Here is a 23445-nt window from a genome sequence, read left to right on the forward strand (position 1 = left end):
TATAAGATAGTTCATAATACGTTATGTAAAGGAGGGTGATGGTCAACAGAATTTCCTGTCATTGGGATCGAAGGAATGAATTATGGTACTACAAATTTCTTTGCTTGTATACCAGAAACCAAAAATATTTCACAAACAACTGAAAAAGAAGTACAAAGCATCATATTCTAATTTATGGCCAGGGGTAGCTAGCATATATACTACAAGCAAAATTTCAACTGTATATTTAATTAAATAACAGATTCTTCAATGGTATATTTATCAGTCTTGCTGCCTGACACTAAAATCAACTTAACATTTAAGTGGCCTACTAGGCATCATATTCACATGAAACACTCGTTAAGTTGCCGTGGTCGATCTGTAGAACTTCTTCTCCCTGACGTTTCGTTCTCAACTATGGAGAACATCTTCGGAGGTGAGTCAACAACTGGCTGCTAGGAGCTGGGGCCGCCGCTTATATGGATATCATAGAGGGCGTCGATGTGCAGCTATCTCTGGCTATCGTCTGTTCTCTCGATTGCAGGCAATCGATTGTCACGTGATTGATGCAACGTCGACCACCATATCTTATCCAATTTTAATCCTTCTTCTTTATGATTAAAATTGTATTGATGTTTGTGGATTTCAATTGCCTCTCTATACATACGTGTATAATAATGCGACGTCCTCGCTAGCATGCTTGTTTCACCAAATTTTATTTCGTGATCTCCATCCTTAAAAATATGTTCCGCTACTGCCGATTTGTCGATATGTCCCAAGCGACAGTTTCTTTTGTGCTCCGTCAACCGTGTATTGATGCTTCTTTTTGTAGTTCCTATGTAAACCCTACCACAACTGCACGGAATTTTATATACCCCTGGGGTGGCTAGGGGGTGACGAGCATCTTTTGTTGATCTTAGGCATTCACTAATTTTCTTAGTAGGGCTGAAAATGGTCTCTACGTGAAACTTGGCTAGTACTTTCCCAAGGCGATCCGTGATATTATGGATGAACGGAAGAAATACTTTTCCAGCTGATGGTTGTTGCTGTCTCCTATTTTTAGGCATTTTTCTATTTGGGTGAAGTGCTCGGTTAATCTCATTTTTCGTATAACCATTTTTCACAAAGGCCATTCGTAAATGATTTAGTTCTTCTTGTAAGTAGCCTGGTTCACAAATGTTATTGTCCCTATATCCATATAAGCAGCGGCCCCAGCTCCTAGCAGCCAGTCGTTGACTCACCTCCAAAGATGTTCTCCATAGTTGAGAACGAAACGTCAGGGAGAAGAAGTTCTACAGATCGACCACGGCAACTTAGCCCGGAAGTGTTTATTGATGAAGACGCTGGCCATGAAAGCCTACATGGAATGACTCTCGTTAAGGTTTACCATAACGACGTTAGTGCCAGACAGCAACATTGCATAGGTAGCACAACATACTTGGTGCTTATGTCAAACGTTGGCAGTGATACCACCATATGGCAATCACTGACAGGAATGATTTACCATTGCCAAAGACTGCTGCAGCAATCTTTTAGCAGGCATGCCCAAGAGTATTGTGTTACGAAGCAGATTAATGGAGGGTTTTGCATCTTGCTTATAATGGAACCCTAGTCACTGTTAATAAGAGTATTATTACCCATCAACATGATTTACGTTGCTGCTCTAAGGACTCAATGACAATAATGAAATGTGGCAGCAATTATTTGTCTTTCCTCATATTTCATGCCACATCCCCCAGTCAAGCAATGTTACACCATTGTGAATTTATGCAGATGTTGTAACTAGTTTGGTGTCCACACACAAGTCACGATCTGCCTGAATGGTCTGGCCTTTATAAACCCTCCCAGAGTAACACTGAGAAGAATCTTATATATTATTATTATGCCAGAAAGTCTATGTAGTCAGAGATTCCTTCATGTTTCACATGCAGAGTCATAATATCTAACTATATCTAAATTTGTACCATGTTTAAGTAGCTCATGTAATACTGCCATGTACCACATGATTATGATATGTGTATTCATAAGCAAATTAAATTTTGTTGAAGTGACTGATTCAAAGAGAGAATCACTAACTGTATAACAACAATAATCATCAAGTACATAATGAGTAATCTTAGTTTCTGAAATTTGCAGATAGTGGTGTCCATGGAGCCTTAGTTGTCCTTGAGCCTTCATTCAATGGTGACACAATGGCAACAGCCTTAGGCATACCTCCTTCAAAGAACATCATACGGCGACACCTCAGCACGGAGCTGGAGGCATTAGTACTGCCTGCCAGGTATGTCATCTTCTGCCAGATGGAAGAATACCAGGCTGAAGTGGCCAGAGCTGTCAACAATGTCAAGCAGGTCACAAGATAAACTGATTGTGCATAATCAGAGTACCAGACACACATAACAACCAAATAATGTCTCTTAGGTTTCACAAATAAATCATTATTAGCACACTTATTCTGATTTCAGACTTTTCATATTATTTGCATCAGTTAGAGAACTATGGCTATTTGTTGTGAAAAATGTGCCAATAGTCGTAATAAGTGCAAAACAGGGACAACCCATTATGATGATAAAATGTGATTTTCCATACTCAGGTTTTTTTCACATTCATGCTTTAGTTTCTAGCGACCAATTTCAATATTGTTTCACTATTGTATGTAAAGTACTACTGTTGAATTCTGTAGGATGCAATTAACTGCATTTTGACAGTAAAAGTGCATTTTAAGACAGGTTACTGTCATTGTGAAGAAAATCTTTCATCTGAGAGTTATACATAATACCATTACAGTAATTAATTTCCTTATACTAATTAATGGTGCTTATGCATGTTAAGGTTTTAATTTGAATTTCTTACTTTTCCAGAGATAAGCAAGGATCAATGTAGCTTTAGTTGGAATTGCGGATTCATTCTCCAAGTAGCAGCACAAAATTCACTGCAATATATTATCCTACCAAAATGTTGTAAATTTGTACTTCAGACAATATCAACAACCATGACATACCTTTTCATTGTTCATCACAAAAATTACATTTGGCAAAAATGTAACTGCAGTCCTAATTATAGTTAGAAGCAACCATTGGATTAATTCAATGCAGAAACGTGGTTAATGAGAATCAATATTTTACAGTAACTTGTTTTTTGAACGTAATTGTTTCCCTAAAAATTCATGTTATTGGGTGCTGTAACATCAGTCCTACAAACAAACAAAATATATTACATTAATGCTATAAAACAGTGCTTATATCCACCTAGCATGTTTGGCATTACAACGTTACAAATTTTCTTTAGCTCTAGTTAATGGAATTTATACAACATTCCTAAGTAAACATCATAATAAAATCATTTTACAGCCAACCTCATCTTTGCAGCATGGTTTATTAAGTCAAACTTAAAATTTATTGAACCACATCACATTAACATAACATGTGACAAAAAGTTTCAGTTGCATCTATTGTAAATATTGCATAAAAATGTTCCATTCCTTTCTTTGATCATACATCATCCTATAAAAAAAATGAAGAAACTAAAAAGCAAATAGAAAGAGAGAAGAAAAAAAGAAGCATTTTCTTTAGAACAATGGATTATCTGTGATAGTGAGAAAATATGTACATACCACATGCAGAGAAGATAAAATTTAAGTGCAATCTATAAATACAAGGCCTCATCACATAAGTTGAAAAACTCAAGAATTACATCAGTATTTACCACAATTTCAATGCAAACAAGAATTTTGCTGTCACAGTTTGGAAAGTGATATGCTAGTTGATAGCTACCAGACAGTACATTGCTGCAACAACAAAAAATTTAATTTTTTCAGCATCTAGCTCTGATTATGAACTGTTAATATAATTTATGGTCTTGATACAATATACCAAAAGAGCCAGTTTAATATATTCTAATGAGAAATGCTGAAAATGTCAATAACTGATGCTTTTGATAAAGAGATGTTATTAATCATTTGTATGTGGCCGTGACAGAACATAATATGAGAAGACAAATAACATTGTGTTCTATGGAGCATCAAAGAATGCTTTAAGGTAGCAGCAACGAATATGTAATCTGTTTTAATTGATCAAATTTGTGGGTGTTTATCTTGAAATAGCATGAACTGTTTAAGTAAAATGATTTAAATCTGTAACTAGACAAGTAGCTATAAACTTTTAAACATGTGGAATAGTCTGAAAGAATTATGTAAAAATTTAAATGTGTGTGTAAAAATTGTTCTCCTTAATGCTTACAGTTAGTACCTGATTCTGACAACTGTTGAAAGGTGTTTAATGTATGTACTTGTTGTTGTCATAACTTAAGATTTTTAACTAGAATAACTGTGTTTTCACTTTACCACAAGTACACAAATTCAATTAGAACTAAATTGTTGGGAACATTTTCCATGCACTTTTTCCTTTTGTTTAATTTATTTATATTAAGCCTCAGAGCAACATCCTGTGATGCCTTACACACAAATAAAAATCCACACATTTAATCATGAAACTGAAAGCATTCACCCCGTGTCATGCAACTGGAGATCCTGTGTGCCCATTAATTTCCTGGATTACTTTTGTTACTTCCTCTGTTGTTTTCCTTCATTGCATCCCTATTGATATTCCCCAGCTATCATGTGCTTAGAAAAAGTATGATGCTTTCATCCTGCCTTGTGTCATTTATATGAGTACCAAATACTCCTGGCAATGGTGGTGTAGCAGGTAGAGCATCCCCAGGGGTAAAAGAAAACTGGGTTGATAGGCTCGCCACCTTTCCTCTCCTAGTGCCACTGTGGACAAAAGGCTGCCCTCTACTGCAATGAGGTCAGAAGCTCATTCACAGGTTGAAAGCCACAGACTTTCTTTTATTACCAAGCAGTATAACAAGCTGTATTAATTAATAATTACCTTTAGGTGGCCTTCAAAATTTTAGCACAAGCTTTTTAATTTCTTTCTAATAATTAATTCACACACTTCTCTTGGAACTTTATTGTCCAAAAACTGACAGCTTTCTTCGACCAATAATGAATTTGCAGAGAATGATGAGAAGCCCCAGTCATCTAGGCTCTGACTCAATTTCTGCACTAACTACTAATCGCTATACATAATTTAATTATATATTTCAAATTATTTGCAGAATAATTCCCTACATTTCTCCTTTGGAATAGTAATTATTTAACATTTTTAGTTATAACTAAACAAAGTTCAGAAATGATGTACATAGTCATCCAGCTGCATTACTCAGCATTTTCTCCAATATAAACTGTTCTGTTTTTAGGAGAACTGGAAATACACCACAACAATACAGTCCATATATTATAGAACAACAACCAAGTCTTACTGCACCATGATGACAAATGCATTGCTTCATGGGGTCTGCACCACTCTGATACCTTACTGTCAACTGAATGTTTCACCAATTAGCCAAATCATACTTTTACAGTGGTCTACAAACTGCTGATTTCTGTTTGAATCCAAGAAGGAGATACACATATTGATTCATGTTGTTGCTAAGAACATTGTCATTAATTTCCTGCTGCCAAACCTCTCTACAATCACAACTACATTACAACTTTGTTAAAGTTTCTAATCATAATGGAAAATTAATATCTGCCATTTTAGTTACAATTATCATTTTGTTATACAGCAGCTGAGACAATAATGCAATTAAGAGGGCTATACAAAAAGTATCCAACTTTTATTTATAAAATCATCTTTATTCAGATACAATTGTTTTACTCAAGTCACCTTCAAAGTAGCCCCCTTCAGTTTCTATACACTGCTCCTAATGCTACTGCCACTGCTGAAAGCATTGCTGCAAAGCCTCTTTTGGAAAGCCTCTTTTGGTATGGTACACCGCTTCTCCATCAGATTCTGCATAATACCTTCCCTGTTCTGAAATCTGGTCCCTTTCAGTGTCTTTTTCACTTTATGGAAAAGCCAGAGGTTACTCAATGATAGGCCAGGGGCATAGGGAGGCTGACAAACCAGATCCCATTTTGTGTTTGGACAATAAACTAAGAATTAGTTGAGAATGATGAGCAGCTGCATTATCGTGGTGAAGGTGCAAACTGCCTGCTGGCCATAAGTGCAGCCATTTGCATTTCACTGCCTCATGGAAGTGACACAGAACTTCTTGGCACTACTCCTTATTGACATTAGTACCTTCTGGGGCATACTTATGATGGACCACATCACTGGATTTGAATAGATTGTCAGCATGACTTTCACGTTGCTGCCAACCTGCCTCGCCTTTTTGAGTCTCAGAGATGACGGATGCTCCCATTGTATTGACTGGAACTTTGTTTCTGGGTCATACCCATAAACCCAGAATTCATCACCAGTGATCATTGTTTAAGAAAGTTGGGATTGATGTCCACAGAAACCAGCGTATCCTGTGCAATCTCTGAATGAAGTTGCTTCTGCTGAGTTGTTACTAGTTTTGGCACAAATTTTTCTGAGATACTCCTGAGTTCCAAATCTTTCATTAAAATTGAACAAATGGCTCCAGTACCAATTTTAACCTTGTCTACAAGTTCTCTGATTATGATTCGTCTATCCTGCTTCACCAGGGACCTCAAGTGATCAACAATAACCTCATTTGTGGTCATTGAGGGCATACCTAATTGTGCTTCACTCTTTACTGATGAGTGGTCATCTTTGAAGCAGTTGTACCAGTCCTTTATCTGTGTGGTACCCATTGCTTTGTCCCCAATCACTTGTCAGATATTGCAGATTGTTTTTACCTGATAACTGTTAAGCTTAAAACAAAATTTGAAGTAATCATGTTCGTCCACTTTTTCTGTAATTTTATCCACAACATAAAACCTGATTACTTCAATTTACATGTGTTCACTTGTCAAGAGCTAGCCAGTGATTGGTTGTCTATACAATGAAAAAATCAGGCACACACACACTAAGTATGTGTACAAACTTAGAGTGCACATGCCCCAATACCACTGTTGGCTTAAAGAATAAAATATGAGGTTGGGTGCTTTTGTAACAGCCCTCATAGACGTGGGATGGCTCCATAGTCTTCATGTAATTATTAAATATGATAGTTACCTCTTACATCTGTCATGAAAATCTATTTTTGTGACTTCAATTTTGAGTATTCCTCATTTTCAAGAAAAAAATCACATATTCAAATGAGCACACAGGCATAAATACAGTCACTGTCAGAAATTTTATTATACTATAAGTTACAGAAGAAGCAAACCAGTAATATTTTACTCAAACTCAGATTTAAAATTTAGTAAATTAGCAGATATAAATACACTTCTTTGCATTTCATCACCATTATCTGAATGGACACACATATAAACAATTCCTATCCTATCTGTTATCTTGTGTTAGTTGGAATATGTCCCACAAGGAAGTTCAGGCTAAACCTGTAAAATGCATACAGAAAAGAATTTGTGAACTGTTGGTACTGTGAACTTGTTTTCTATGGTAAGTAGCTTCTTGCTATAACCACTCAAAAATGCTGTACTGGCAAGCAAACATTGCCTATGCATTCCTGCCTACAGATATTCTCTATCAAGGAAGTATGTTAAATCAGAAATAAGCTGTTATTTTATTCTTGAAGAAATGGAACTGGAAATGAGAGATTATCAATATATATCCTCTACATTGTGGTGCTTAACTGCTGAAATCTCTTTTAAGATACCAAATTTATTAATATAAATGGATTTATTGTTAATATGAAGTCATTTGTAAATATCTGCTATATCACAATCATTCATTAAAATAAATCAGAGTCACAGCTTAACTGAAGTATGCACCAATATATATTTTTTTAATAGTTGTAAGCAGGAGCACTAATTTTGGCAAGATTGCACAGAGAATCATTAGGTACTAAATATTTTTGCTGTTGAACACACTGTTAATTGATTTTCATTAGGGAGTTCTATTTTTCTTTCTCATTTATTATGGAAGAGAGTAAAGAATCAATATTGAAGGAAACCTTAAAATTTCATTATACGGATTGTTTATATTATATTCTGGAGGACGCTATACAGAAATTGTGTGTGTGAAATTTTAACATTCTCATTACTTAACTGAAGAGATGCTTTGAAGATGCAGTTCTGATTTTCATTCAGTACTCACTGAAAAGCTAAGGAGAAAAGAATTTTAGTGGACAAAATTAAGTATCAAGTAAAAATAAAATTGCAGGAAATGTTTCAACCTGTGTTCAAAAGAATTTCTAATTTTGACTCATATTAAATGCTGTTCTCTGTAGAGACCAATAACATATTCATGGTTGTGAGCAGATATATAGTAATGTATGACCATTTTTTAAGGCCTGAAAGACTTATTTTCTTTCACTAGGATTGACACTACATGTACCACATTTTAATGTACTGTGGGATGACTTAGAAAGAATATGGTTAAAATAGTCTTGAAGTTCGTAATTTACTTTACATAAAAACTCATTTAAAATAATGAAACTGATACATGTTTGGAAAATTGTATTAGCTCACACTGCAGCAACTAATTCAGCAATGTCATTGTGGCTAATGCTTCTTTTCTTTGGTTCTTTTTTTTTTCATTTAAATGATTTACAGTTTGAAGCTTATGGACTCATTAATGTAGTTAACATGTTCTGTTTATGAAATCTGTAATTTAACCAAACATAAATGACAAGTGTAAGTAGCAACTAAAGATCATTACAGCTGACACATCATGTGTTTCAAACAGCTCATCATTTATCTTTATCATTCAACATGGTACAGCATCACATACCAGGCATATAATCAACCACTGCCAAAGCTGAATACAGTAGCTGTATTCAATCCTGTGTCCACGGTCACCTCTGTAGCCTAGGAGTTAGCATGCCAGTTAACTGATGTGATGGGCCTGGATTTAACTAGAAGTGACCAACTCCAATTTTTCTGTGGGGGGAAGATATAGAATGGAGTACACTCAATAAATGTGGTCCAAATGATAAACTGCTTGATAAAAGTGGCAAAATTAACATGTAGTCAGAAAGTGGAGCCAGATTGAAAGGCTTGTTAACACACTAGGAGCCACTTGTTATTTATTGACCCAAACTCTGCATACATTTTAAATTTTTCTGTCAACTCATTGTTGACATAATCCCTATCAAATGTAATTACAGTATCTAGAGTGTCCAAATAATAAAAGGACACAAGATCCATTTCCTGAGAACTTGCGTTTACGTAATAAGCTTGAGAAATACAATGAACTGGTTTCATTAATTCACAACAAACCTCTCCCAAAATAAGGATTTAGAACACATGCACACAGTTTGCTTAGGTTTATTTAGTAGTTAACTTTTTGCATTATAGTTTCCCAAAAATAATAATGGGTTGTTAACATTTGGGTTGAAAATTATCTAACAATGTACAATAAAAAATAACAAAAAAGGATACAATGTTTCCATGTTCTGCAACTACTACTATTACATTTCCAGTTGATATAATTTCTTTTGCGATACATAAATTAGCTGGATTGCTCAAAATAATGTATTACTGCAGGAACAAAAAGCTTTCCCCCCCCCCCCCCCCCCCCCCCCCCTTCTATAACAACATCCTGGAAAATTTTCTGCCAATGTGACATAATGTAACACAGTGTAAGGCTGCTCACACCAAACATTGGGAAACAAGTATTTTATGTCCTTTACTGACAATGAGAACTAACACTTCTGGTGTCCATATCTTTTCCTTGACTTTATAAAATCCAAATAGTACATAGAAACATCAGTTTAAGAAAGAATAACTTAATTCAAAAAGTACTGAAACATTCTTTTTCTTATAAGTTTTAGCAGTTTTCCAACTTCTAATCTCTAGAAGCTTTTTTGCCAGTTGTATGTATGTGTTGTTGATGGGACTGCTACATGTATGATGGTGTGCAATGGTCATTGATTGTCCATGTAGGAATGCACCATAAATGTAACGTGAAAACAGAAAAATCAAATTTTTTAAAGGTTAAATTATTCTCTCAGTATTTTCAGGCAACATTAACACAAAGCCATGAACAAATAATAGGAGCTACCTTTAGTGCTGGACAATCATGGTTTTCAATGATTAAAGTGTATAATTCCTAGAATATCCACATTGGAAGAATATTTTCTCATGCAAGAGGATAATTACATACCAGTAAAAGTATGCCATCTGTCAGTTATTTATTTTGTAAGTCCACTCACTATATTGTATGTTTTGGTGCCTTAGTATGAATTTAATACACATAGCTGTTTTCTGTGCATTTATTTGCAGCTAAACTTCCTCATGACAACATTAGATCTACTACATGTCTGCTAGTGTGTTACACTTTTTTCATAAGTTACCTATTAGAGAAATATCTCCTGTAAGATAGCAGCACTATAATGAAACATCTTTGGTGAACATTGGGCATGTGTTGGCTGGTACTTGGGAAAGAGAAGGATGGAACATCCTACAGATGGTAACATCATTATGAAGCCTTTATACCACTTCCTTACCAATTATTCTACTACACAAAGATTTGATTTCTTTCTGTAGCAAGATCAATGCTACACATATATCCAGGTCTCTGCTGTCCAGTGTGCAGAATGTACCTCACTGCAGGCCTATTTTCTCATGTTTATTATGTCAGCAGTTTGACCTGACATGTACCTGAAAACTGTTTTAATGTAGTCCAGACTAACCTAAAGTTATTCAGTGACCATCTTCTCCTATTGCTAGCAGAAGTTTATTGGAGGCCTATAGTTCCTTTTAAGATGATGTCTGAAATAGTTCCACAAGTTTCTTTGGTAGGGTTCAAGCCAGGAATTTCACTGAAGATCTGAGATCTCTCCTGAAAGAATCTAAATTCAATATCTGGTTCTTCTGAAACACTGCATTCAACAGTTTTAATCCTCATGTGTTAAGGGCATCTTCAAAATGTTTGATGTGGAGCAACACTCTGTTCTCCAGGGTTCAATCATAACAATGCCATTTCATCTAATTATTGGTAATACTCAACTGATACAATTCTACAGCTGAGGGCTCTTGCAAAAGGTTTTGAAAATTTCCATTTTAGTTTTCCCCCAAAAGTATAAAGTCAATGGGGAATTAAATAGCTCTTGTACTGGGATACAACAAATATTGTTATGGGTTGTTTCATGATGATCTGGCTGGGCATTTAGAAGTCATTCAAATAGTTGAACACTATTCATCAACTCCATCAAATTTACTCTCTTGTTCTCAGTCTATAAGGAAAAGACAATGCTCTTTGAAGGACAAATGTAATTAATAAGGTACTTGTAACTGACCCCCCCCCCCCTCCAGAAACACAGGTTCAAGAACTAATTATGCAGCATTTGTCTTACCTTCAGCATTCACCAGAAGAATCCAATCTAAAGAATCTACACAATGTTTAAATGAAAGGTGTAAACAGTGTCATGTAGTCAAAACTGTCAATCACTATGCCACTTATGTATGTTGTGGCACCATGCATTTTTTGAACTTTACATGAATGGAGTGTCTAAAAGCTCTAATACCAAAGTGATTATGCTTGGATTATAGGTTAGTCTTAGTGTTTCTTGTTTATTTTAGTCACAGACTGAACATCTGTGAATGTCTGGTCACCCCAGTAACCACCTCCTACAAAGTGACTGTACTCCTTTTAGGAACAATGTACTTAGTTGCATAATGTTAGCTTGAACAATGTACTTAGTTGCACAATATTAGCTTGCTTGAGTTGTGTACACTAATTCATGGTTTCAATGATAGGCTTTCTCAATCTTTAAGGGTAATTGATACCATGTACCATACCTTCATATTTCTTATAGGTGATGAAAACCATCTGAAATTAGATTAAACAATGGAAACTCCAGGTAGGAATACCATCAATGTAGGAAAAGATAGATTGCTACTTATAGCAAAGAAGACAGATCAAGTTGCAGACAGGCAAGATTAAAAGACACTCACATGTAGCTTTCGGCCACAGTCTTTGTCAGTAAAGAGACACACACACAATATACACACATAAGCAAGCACACGTCATGCACACACAACTCTCAACTCTAGCATCTCAGACCAAGATTCTCCCTCCACCCCTAGAGTTCCATGAAAAAATTGAACTTCTTAGGCATACATTGCACCTGAAACAATGATGCCTTCTGATCATTTTTGGCTGCGCCATTGTAAAAGAGCAGCATAATTCATCAAATGTAGATCTCTTCATGCTTTTTTGTGCAGGTGGTCCAGAACTATAATCACACTTTCTGATAAAATCTTTATTTTCTGCTTATTCTTTTTAGTGTCCTGAACAGTCTGCATTCCAGTAACATAATCAGCACTTAGTTTTGCAGCAGTTTCCGCCTTCTCTAATCTTTCAGTTGATTATAATTCGTTGACATGTGTTGTTTGCTTCTGCATTACAAATTTCTTTTAACTTGCTTCATTCACACTTAACATGCCAATTGACATCAAAAAACTGAGTTTGTTTTCAATGTACATGGAGCAGGCTAGGCTGGCCAATAACAATGGAAATGTTATTCTGTTGTGATGTGGCAGCCATTTAAATAATGGAAATGGCACTTATTGTCACATGGTGTGTCATTTATTGCAATTAGCCAGAGAAAAACATTGCATGTCTTTCTTTATGCACACATAATCCACAAATTGGATAATTTGCACACGGATAATTAGGAATACACTGAAAATGTACAAGCAGCAATGAAAGCTCTAAAATTTTAGAGTAATGTTAATTGCTGTGAAACTGGAGAAGGAATCTCAGAAGAATCAACCCCTGTTTCGAAATCTTCAATTATTTATGAATTCTTTCACTACTTCCTATTATTTCAGTAAATCAAGCTTCTTTACCACTCTCTCCAAAATTTCAGTTTAAATTATCCTTATCTGGTGCTTTATTTGTTTTTGAATAGTTAGCAAGTGTGGCTGCATATGTACATGGAAAACAAAGCCTCCTGTGTTACTGCACACATATTTCAGAAATAGAAGAAATGTAAGAAACATCCTCTGGACAAACAGAAAAAGATACATAAGTTAAATTTATTATCAGCATAATAGCAATTTTGTGGGTTATAATAACCTTGCATATATTTCATTAAACTATTCATATGTTCACTTCTTGCACAGAATGAATTTCAATGCTTACAGTCTAATGTAATCACTAACCACATTATCAGGTATCATGAAGTACCTTTTTTGATGTAATCTGTCTTGATGGTAAAACATTAGGAAACACTGGCATGACACACTATTAACAGTATTCTCAGGCCACACTTGGTACTGTATGAGACCTAACATTTTATTTCCAATGTGAAACTTTTGTTTGGCGTAATGATAGATCAGTTTCAATTCCCATATAAACAGGGTTTAGGTAGATATGTATTACTGTTCTCTTCATTAATTTTTAAATGACAAAAGTATTAGTTAATTTACAACCATTTTTTCTGTTTATCCATGTCTCAGAGCTGCTTTTGAGCACTTTGTGCGCGTAAGCAAGTCGGAGCGTAGGCGTGCTGAGAAGTTGGTCGGTGGGGGAAGTCTGGGGCGGAGCTTCTCTCGCTCTTACGCAGGTGGGCTGGCAGAGCGTTCATCCCCAGCTACTGAACGCCCTGGTCCTGGGCCCGCACCTGAGCAAGAGAAGGAACGCAGGCGTTCTAGTCTCAGAGTAAGCCTCAAACAGAACTATATCCCACATCTTGCTTTTAAACTACTGAAATAAGACCAGATATGTAAAAATGGCTGGTCTTTTAAGTTTTAAGTTGTGCAGCCCCACACTCATCTTGATGTTTTCCATTCGCCCCCAATAAATCAGGGTTTCCCAAAATACTGCTCTCTACAGAGGAAAACTATGAAAGCAGTGGTGTGAATGACAAAAATAACATAAATACCTGGTGCTGTACTTGGTTCAGAAAGTGTATGTTGTTCGTACCCTAATATTTAAGTAAGATAAAAAATGCAAACTCTACAGAACACATCCCTTTTGGATTGTTATATATTTTAGAATAATGGTTGAGAAAACATATTTTAATAATACAAGTAAATTGCCTTTATGTTTATATAATTTTTAACTTGATTCACACAGATTATCTCTAAAAATGACAGTTGTTAACTGCTGTTCACTCTTTGGGAACCCCTGATATCAATAATAACATTTTCCATTCACAGAAGATTTCATCAACACATATCAACACATGACTTTGTAAAAATACAGTCTCATTTAGTAAACTACTGACCTGGAATAGGATTAAACTTTAGGAATGAACAACATCACACACTGACAACTACTGTTATTACAAAAGAAAGGTCCTCACACTCCTTCATTTCTGCAAGATGCTGCTGTTACTTTTGTTGTGTGATGCATGGCTTACTTGCTTCCTTATTTGACATTGTTTTGGTTAATTGTTTCGTAAATTTGGTTGTCAATATTTTGCATCATAATGTCAACAATTATGTACATGTTCTGTTCCGCTATGCCATTTTAAGTCTTATTTCAGTAAAGAGATGTGACAAAAGTGGATGTACTTCCAATAGTTAGGATCAATGTAAATGTAGCAAAAGCTAGAGGCCAGAGAAAGCACATTAATAGAATATTAATAATAATAATAATAATAATAATAATGTTATTTACACCAAAAGAGCATGCAAGAATTAGGCAATTTAAAACGTGTAAATAATGAACTGTGTGCTGTAAAGTATGTATCCATGGAATTAGAGTATCTAAAAGCTATATTTTTTATTACCTGAACATTTAATGACAAATGAAAACAAAATTTTGATAAAATATAATGTATGGTGCTGAAAAAAACTGCCAAGTGAAAAGACTTATCACAAAATCCTTTAAAATGACAACCACATACTATGATTTGATGGACAACTTTTTGACTTCCTTTTATACCAATAAATGAAAAGAAGTAAAGTTTTGGTTTAATGTCTCTTCAACATCAAAGTCATCAATCAAAGAGAGGAAGTATAGTTACAGTTTAATATCTCATCAATGTCAAAGTCATTAGAAATAGATCATCAGCCTGAATTGGGAAAGAGTGGGAGAGGCTCAGGAATGGGCTTGTTGAGGGACATATTAGGTTTTCACAGGCATTTAGGGAAACTGCATATCTACATTGAGGGTGGTGCTACCAGTGTTTGTCCATAGCACATAACCTTCTGTAGGCTATTTCTCTACATTATAAAGTCCTGCAGCAGTAAAACAAACTTACAGCTATGTGCCATAGATGCTATGGTGTCTGGCTCTTACCATTCTCATTGTGCATTTATTAGAAGTGTGCTGCTTGCCTGTGGCCTAGGAAATGAAACATAAATATATTGCTGTAGCCCATTTCTTTTATATCAGCTCTTACATTGCTCGCTCTACATTACTGAGTACAACATATGTAATAAAATAATTTATTTGCTGTAAGAGCTGAAAACATCACAACTATCATCTTTCTTTCTCTTGTAACAAATGCACACATATTACCCACAAAAAAACTTCTAAAAATAACAATGAAAGATGTTGTACACCTGGTATGTCTTTTGTGAGATAAAAAAATCACTCCTGCTTCTGTTTTGAAAACTGGTATTTCTTTCTGGTGGTTTGAAAATTGATAGTTCTTTCTGGAAGGCTTTCGAAAAGCCCACATAAACAACCTTTTCGTGAAATACAATACAGTACAGTGATTATAGGTCCCTCTTTCAGCAACATTAAAAGAGTCGGGTTTGTCATCATGAGACTATCAACAACTTTAAAATCTGAAGGAATGTTGAAGTTACTATCCATGAGCTTACTGAGAATATTTTCACCTACACTTTTTCTTTTGTGACTTACTTTATTATTTATTATGTAATTAGATAATCAGATTCTTCTGAATTGTTTATACCAATTCATTGGCTCTTGCAGTTCATTGACATCCATTATTCAGTTTCATATTTTGTGGGTATATGTTAATATTATTGCCTCATTTTCTTATTCAAATGTTTTTCACCATCTTTCTTAATTTATTGCATGGTTGGCACATCTCACTATGTTTCACATTCATGCTGATAAGTAACATATGTTGTGCTCATATTTGAACAAATCACCTTGTCAGTAGTCCAACAGTATGTTGTCATGTGTCTCTATCAAAATATGCTTGCTTGAAAAGCAACACCACTTTCCTTTGAAGGGCCATCCATGGTCTAAAATTAATACTATTCTGAGTGAGATGAGATTGTTCTCACGTATAAAAGTAGGCAGAAGGCTACACTCTACAAAATGTATATTGTGGGCAGCATATTGAGACTGGAGATAATTCAATAATTTATTTCTTCAAAATGATTTGAAAGATAATGTATTACCCATACACCAGGCTTTAAGAGGGATTGTTACATAAAGGGGAGCTATGAAAAACATGTTACGGTCCTGTAATTGGGAAAATAAAGTAGCAATATAGCAAACATGAATAACAATGACATAGTACTAATTTTAAAAGCAATGATGATAAGGAGGGAATATTGTGAAAAACAACAAGGAACAGTAGATATTTTAATAGGGAAGGGCCATAGGAGAAAGAAAACATGAATGAAAACAGAGTAACACATAAAATATGTTAGGTAATTGAATACAGTGGTCTGAGGAAGTACTGAGAACTATATAGTATACATGTTTGTGTGTGTGCATGCATTAATGTGTGTGTGTAAGTGTTGGTGTGTGGGACGGGGGAGGGGGGGGGGGGGGTGAGGGAATGCATGCACAAGCATGTGCACATTTAAACCTGCACTAGAACAGATTTGCAACAGCTGTCACAAATGGAAAGAGGCCTTATATAAGTTTTATACTATTTGGATAACTTCATTTTCATCTGTAGCTGCATTTTGGAAAAGTCTCTCTGGATAAGTTTTTTTTTCTCTTAGTATATCTTCTAGTCTTTCAAAATGTCTCCCTTGTTATTTGGTTGCCCATCGATTCACCTGTGTGTCATGACAAGCCAATTTCACTGAGTACTCACTCAGCTCAGACACATCTAAAAGCCTACCAATACTTGCCATTCTCATCTATAGATAGGTATCATTCAATGAAATCAAGAATGCAATAAGTGCTGACATTAGAGATGACCCCAGAAAAATCACATCATTAATTAACAGAATTATTCTCAACCTTCACTGTTCTCTTTGCTGGATTTTCAACTTCCAAGTCATATCTTCATTACATTTATTTCCCAATCAATGCAGCATATCAGTCTCCTGCTGTCTATTTATTCTCAGTGTATGTAGCAGAATCAGTTTTATGTTTGGTACTGAAAAGTTTTAGTGTCATCAAACTTGATGTAGAAATGAGTCTACACCAATAATGTTTGTCATGTGGTTAAGAGATGCTTGTGGACAACCAAGATGCTGGAGGCAGATCTATAAGAATTCGAAGATTTACTTTCCCATTAGGTACCAGTCAATATCAGTTTGAAGATTTCATTCTCCATTTTGAATCTGGTATCTCATTATTTCAATTTCAGCTAGGAGCCTGCCTATTACTTCTGTAAAATATCTTTGTCAGTGTTCTTACTCATGTCTTCTTTCTTCACTAATTTTCACTTACTGACTTCTCTTATATTTTTATCTTTTATTGATCTCTGGTCCTCAGTTACACATACTATCATACTGAAAATTTTCACATTAGGTCCATCTGTGTGTAACTGAATAAAACCAGTTTTATCTTTCTATAAATATTTTGCGTTAATTTTTGAAAAGTGTCATCAGTGGTCTAAAATATACATATATTATGTGTATATTATTTTGTTTTACGTGTTTACAACCTCTCCAGTTAGAAACAGTTCCCACTGGGACTTCTTAATCTGAAATCACAGTGTCTAGTGTGTAAAACAAAATAGTATACATATAAATAAGTACCAGTATATATTACTGACTACTAATGGTCTTATTACAGACTACTAATGATTGCATGATAAATTGATTTTATTCACCTGCACATAGACAAACCTAGCATGAGAATTACCAGTCCTTGTCTGTTCTTCATTGGATTTCATCCATCAGGTCTCAACTGAATTCAAGTTCCTCTATTCAAATGTAGCGTATCATTTTTTTCCTTCTCTTCCCTTTAATCTCTCACCCACAATTTATATAAATATTTCTTGTTACCTGGAACTTCTCTACATACGTATTGGTCTGATATTCTCTTACTTCACATCAGATGAGATTACACATATTATATCAAATTCACTTGGCCAATACCCCAATCAAGCACTTGTTCATACTCAGTAAATTGCTTATTATTCAGATGTTGTCCCAACAACCATACCTAAAAAGTTCAACTTTGAAATATATAATATATATATTTAAGGCATCAGAGTTAACACATTAATCAGTGAAACATATTAACTGCTGTTTCTTTTGTTTTACGGTTGTAATTTCCCTTGGTTTTTCTTTTACTGACAGTATTAAATATGAAGTACAAGACAGCATTACCTTTTACATTGTCTTCAAGCCAGTGATAGTAATAAAAGCTATTGCAAAGTGCCTCACAGAAATAAAACTGTGTAACAAGAGAAATGTGCTATGAATTGCCTAAAATATATGCCCATGGGAAATATTCACAATTGTGTGGATGCTTTTCGAGACTTTCCCACAATCACACAAACATACAGTAGCAATGTGTACAACAAAACTGTTCATTCACATACAAATGTTTCAAAAGATTTATAGTTTCAATGACAAATGCTGTTTTCAAAAAAATGTAACTGCAAACTATGAAAAAATAACTGAATGTAACAGACACAAAATTATATGAACTATTACTTTTTTTAAATCCACACAAACCTAGAGCACTTTAATGACAGATTTACTCTAAATGTACTGAACTGGGTGTCCTACCTCTTGATTCTCCCAATCTTCTATTGCCGTAGTTAGGTGTCTGTGCATTGCCAGCAGTTTTATTAAATCTGTCTCAGGGTGCTGCTATTGATACCTGCAGTGTCATACAGTTGAGGTGATATTATCAGTTTCTTATTTTCCTGCAGACAAACATCAGGACTCATAAACAATAAATACACAAATATTTTGTAAATAATTTGTCACAAAAACAGAGAGGCATGAACCATGTTTTATGATAATCTTTCTAACTCATCCCATTGTAATGATTACATGTTTTATCACCATTAGAATAGTGTATCCCTAATTCCCACCTAAAATAGGCAAATCTGAAGATTCAGATATATATGCAACATTTTCTGAAAGTCTTGTTCAGTGTATATGTAACATACGAAAATCACAAGTAAGATGTGCCACTTGTCTGATCATATAAAGCAGAGAAGAAATTATTACTGGTTTATGCACCCTGCTTCCAGTGGGAATTATGGATATGTCTTAAAGATATAATGATGGACAGAAAAGAATTCTACCATTAACTTATTATTTTCCACTGTTAAATATATACAATGTGACCTACTTTCTGTAAATATTGGTATGTAATTAAGAGTCATTCAAAGAGAATATAAAAATATATTTAAAAATAATTATTTGGGTTTTATTACACAACTGATTACACAATGATTGTGTTAGAGAGCTTAATAGGTAATTACAATAATGGGAAGATCATCTCAGTCTGTAAATAATCACTGAGAGAACAGGTCACTGCCCACCTTGAGGAGAAATCAATGTGTAAAACAATGATTAATGTTTTCATGTTTCCAACCTACTTCAGAGCAGAAAATTTATGCATGTAGAAACACAAATATGTAATACACATTCATTTACACTAACCTGAAAATAAGGAAATTCTTGTAAACAATTACTGACATGACAGACCACCATTCATTTCAAAGAAGAGGCAGGGAGATAAGAAGTGTAAACTACATCTCTGTTGTGTGGGAACATAAAAGTTATCAAGCTTTTCACTCTTCACTGCCTTTTCTGTATATATTTATTCCTTATTGCTTCATCTTTAATGTGAGTTTTGTAAATAAAATAACTGAAAGGACAATTTATATTTTTACTGAAGAATACTTGTACAGGAAGCAATTAATGATTTCAGTGGTAAGAAAAGCAATTTACAGGCTGTTTTAAAATATTTAGTGTATTTCAGAATGTATTCCCTCTCTAAAGCAGAGTGTACTCTGTTTTGAAACCTTCTGGCAGATTGAAACTGCTGCCAGGCTGAGACTAAACTTTTGCGAACAATACTCTTATGACTGAGACATCCAGACGTAACTCATAACCCACCCACTCAACTTTACTTTAGCCAACATCTCTCGTCTACTTCCAAACTCCACAGCAGTTCTCCTGCATAGCTTGCAGAACTAGTACTCCTGTAAGAAAGGATATTGTGAAGAAATTGCTTAGCCAACATCTCTTGTCTACTTCCAAACTCCACAGCAGTTCTCCTGCATAGCTTGCGGAGCTAGTACTCCTGTAAGAAAGGATATTGTGAAGAAATTGCTTAGCCACAGTCTAGGGGATTGTTTCCGTAATGAATCATTCCCTCTCCTGGTCTGGCTCACAGTAAACATCTATCAGGAAGTTTCAAAACAACATACACTCCACTACAGACTAAAGAGTGAAAAATACATTATGGAAACAATACCATAGTTTGTGGCTAATCCAGTTCACTGTATTATCCTTCCTTCTAGAAGGGCTAGTCTCACAAGGCATGTAGACAAATTTCTGTCACAAGGCATGCTGGAGAACTTCATGAAGTTTATAAGGTAGGAGAAATGTACTGTTGGAAGTGAGGCTGTGTGAGCATGTCATGAGCTGTGTCTGTAAATATCAGTTGGTACCAGCACTGCCCACAAAAGGCAAGGCCTCAAGTTCGAATCTCAGCCTGGCACATAGTTTTAATTTGCCAGGAAGTTTCATGTTTACCATGCGTTTGTTAGTTGTCCCAGAAAAATTAAGTCTCTTAGTTCCATTACTGGACATAGATATAGAGATAAAACTGTCGGCATTTTAGTCCTAAATGAAAAGTACATCAATTCTGTTATCTCCAGAAATGGGATTTGTCATAATTATTCAAGCAGTATCAGTTAATAATAAGTGCATATACTCTTTGTCATCCAGGAATATGGAGATACAACCCGGAAAGCTTTAGAGAAGTACTGAAAACTTGCTTTTTTTTTCCTTTCCTTTTTTTGTGCTGATACAAATCTTTCTACCTTTTTAGCATGTAACATGGAAACAATGCATTTTTTGAGTAACATCATTAAATGAGAATAAATTCCCTGCAATTTTGATCATAATAACTTTTTGGACTACTGTGCAGTTTTATAGCAAATGCTTATGTCAATGAATCACTGCTTTCCACTGTCGAACTTATTTATCATTTCTTCTCTAATATATGCAATGAAGTCAATAGGACTTTCTTTCACTGTTCATTAGTTTCTCTGAAAATTATTAAAAATTCTTTGAGTAACTGCTGAATGATAATGAAGAATTTGAAAAGTTGTAGACATAAAGTATTCAATGAAATGTGTGCATATAAAATGTTATTAATATTACTTGTTATGAGCAGTAGATGGCTAGAACTTCAGGGGCTAAATATTTATATCAAAGTAGTCTTTATTCTGGAATGTTTGAGCTGTTCAGGGACCTCTTCCTCAAAAGTGTCATGGTTGCCTGTATATATGTATAAACTGTGCACAGCAGTTCCTTCAGGCAACTCCCTTTTTTTTACAAAACCTATTATTCTTATGAGTCATTGGGAAATTGAATCCAAAAAGTCTTATGACAACATTAGAAAATTGGCAGTCAGAATGTCGACTTGCCTTCAACCCTTCGATGCTATGGTGTATCAAATTTTACCACGCACAGTAACGTGAAAAGTTGCTACTCACCATATAGTGGAGGTGTTGAATTGCAGACAGGCACAACAAATAAGCTTTTGGCCAAAATGCCTTCTTCTGAATTAGACAACATACACACACACGCCTTCATACAATGCAACTCACATGCATGACCACTGTCTCCAGCTGCAAGGCCACCAGATTTGGCCTCGGCCTTACACTCTACCTGGCCTGGCCTTGGCTGTCAGAGACAGTGGTTGTGTGTGTGTGTGTGTGTGTGTGTGTGTGTGTGTGTGTGTGTGTGTGTGTGTTATTTTTGCATGAATGTGTGTATGTATGTTGTCTAATTCAGAAGAAGGCATTCTGGCTGAAAGCTTACTTGTTTATGAGTCTTCTTGTTGTGCCCGTCTACAATTCAACTTCTCCACTGTATAGTGAGTAGCAACTATCCTTGTCATATTGTTGTCATTGTTGTTGTTGTTTTGGTCTTCAGTCCAGAGACTGGTTTCATGCAACTCTCCATACTATTCTATCGTTTGCAAGGTTCTTCATCTCCCAGTACCTACTGCAGCCTACATCCTACTGAATCTGTTTAGTGTATTCATCTCTTGGTCTCCCTCTATGATTTTTACCCTCCACGCTGCCATCCAATACTAAATTGGTGACCCCCTGATGCCTCAGAATATGCCCTACCAACCGATCCCTTCTTCCAGTCAAGTTGTGCCACAAATTTCTCTTCTCTCCAATTCTATTCAATACCCATGTAATCTTCAACATTCTTCTGTAGCACCACATTTTGAAAGCTTCTATTCTCTTCTTGTCTAAACTATTTATCATCCACATTTCACTTCCATACATGGCTACACTCCATACAAATACTTTGAGAAACGACTTCCTGACGCTTAAATCTATACTCAATGTTAACAAATTTCGCTTCTTCAGAAATGCTTTCCTTGCCATTACCAGTCTACATTTTCTATCCTCCTTACTTCGACCATCATCAGTTATTTTGCTCCCCAAATAGAAAAACTCATTTACTACTTTAAGCATCTCATTTCCTATTTAATTCAACTACACTTCATTATCCTCATTTTGCTTTTGTTGATGTCCATCTTTATCCTCCTTTCAAGACACTGTCCATTCCGTTCAGCTGCTCTTCCAGGTCCTTTGCTGTCTCTGACAGAATTACAATGTCATCGGTGAACCTCAAAGTTTTTATTTCTTCTCAATGGATTTTAATTCCTACTCCGAATTTTTCTTGTCTTTCCTTTACTGCTTGCTCAATATACAGATTGAATAACATCTGGGATAGGCTACAATCCTGTCTCACTCCCTTCCCAACCACTGCTTCCCTTTCATGTCCCTAGACTCTTATAACTGCCATCTGGTTTCTGTACAAATTGTAAATAGTCTTTCGCTCCCTGTATTTGAACCCTGACACCTTCAGAATTTCAAAGAGAGTATTCCAGTCAACATTGTCAAAAGCTTTCTCTATGTCTACAAATGATAGAAATGTAGGTTTGCCTTTCCTTTATCTATTTTCTAAAATAAATCATAGGGTCAGTATTGCCTCATGTGTTCCAACATTTCTATGGAATCCAAACTGATCTTCCCTGAGGTTGGCTTCTACCAGTTTTTACATTCATTTGTAAAGAATTTGTGTTCGTATTTTGCGGCTGTGGCTGATTAAACTGATAGTTCAGTAATTTTCACATCTGTCAACACCTGCTTTCTTTGGGATTGGAATTTATTATATTCTTCTTG

At 35.2% G+C, this 23445-nt stretch overlaps 1 protein-coding gene across 1 annotated transcript in view; it reads left to right on the forward strand.

Annotated features, from left to right (window-relative positions):
- LOC124789070 (kazrin) overlaps positions 1-23445 on the forward strand; it is a 1028805-nt gene that overhangs the window by 959866 nt on the left and 45494 nt on the right. The window contains exons 17-18 of the mRNA XM_047256362.1: positions 2116-2260; positions 13382-13583. Coding sequence (XP_047112318.1) covers positions 2116-2260; positions 13382-13583 — 347 coding nt within the window. The remainder of the gene's footprint in view (positions 1-2115; positions 2261-13381; positions 13584-23445) is intronic.

Source organism: Schistocerca piceifrons, chromosome 3, assembly GCF_021461385.2.
Source record: "Schistocerca piceifrons isolate TAMUIC-IGC-003096 chromosome 3, iqSchPice1.1, whole genome shotgun sequence".
Taxonomy (NCBI): domain Eukaryota; kingdom Metazoa; phylum Arthropoda; class Insecta; order Orthoptera; family Acrididae; genus Schistocerca; species Schistocerca piceifrons.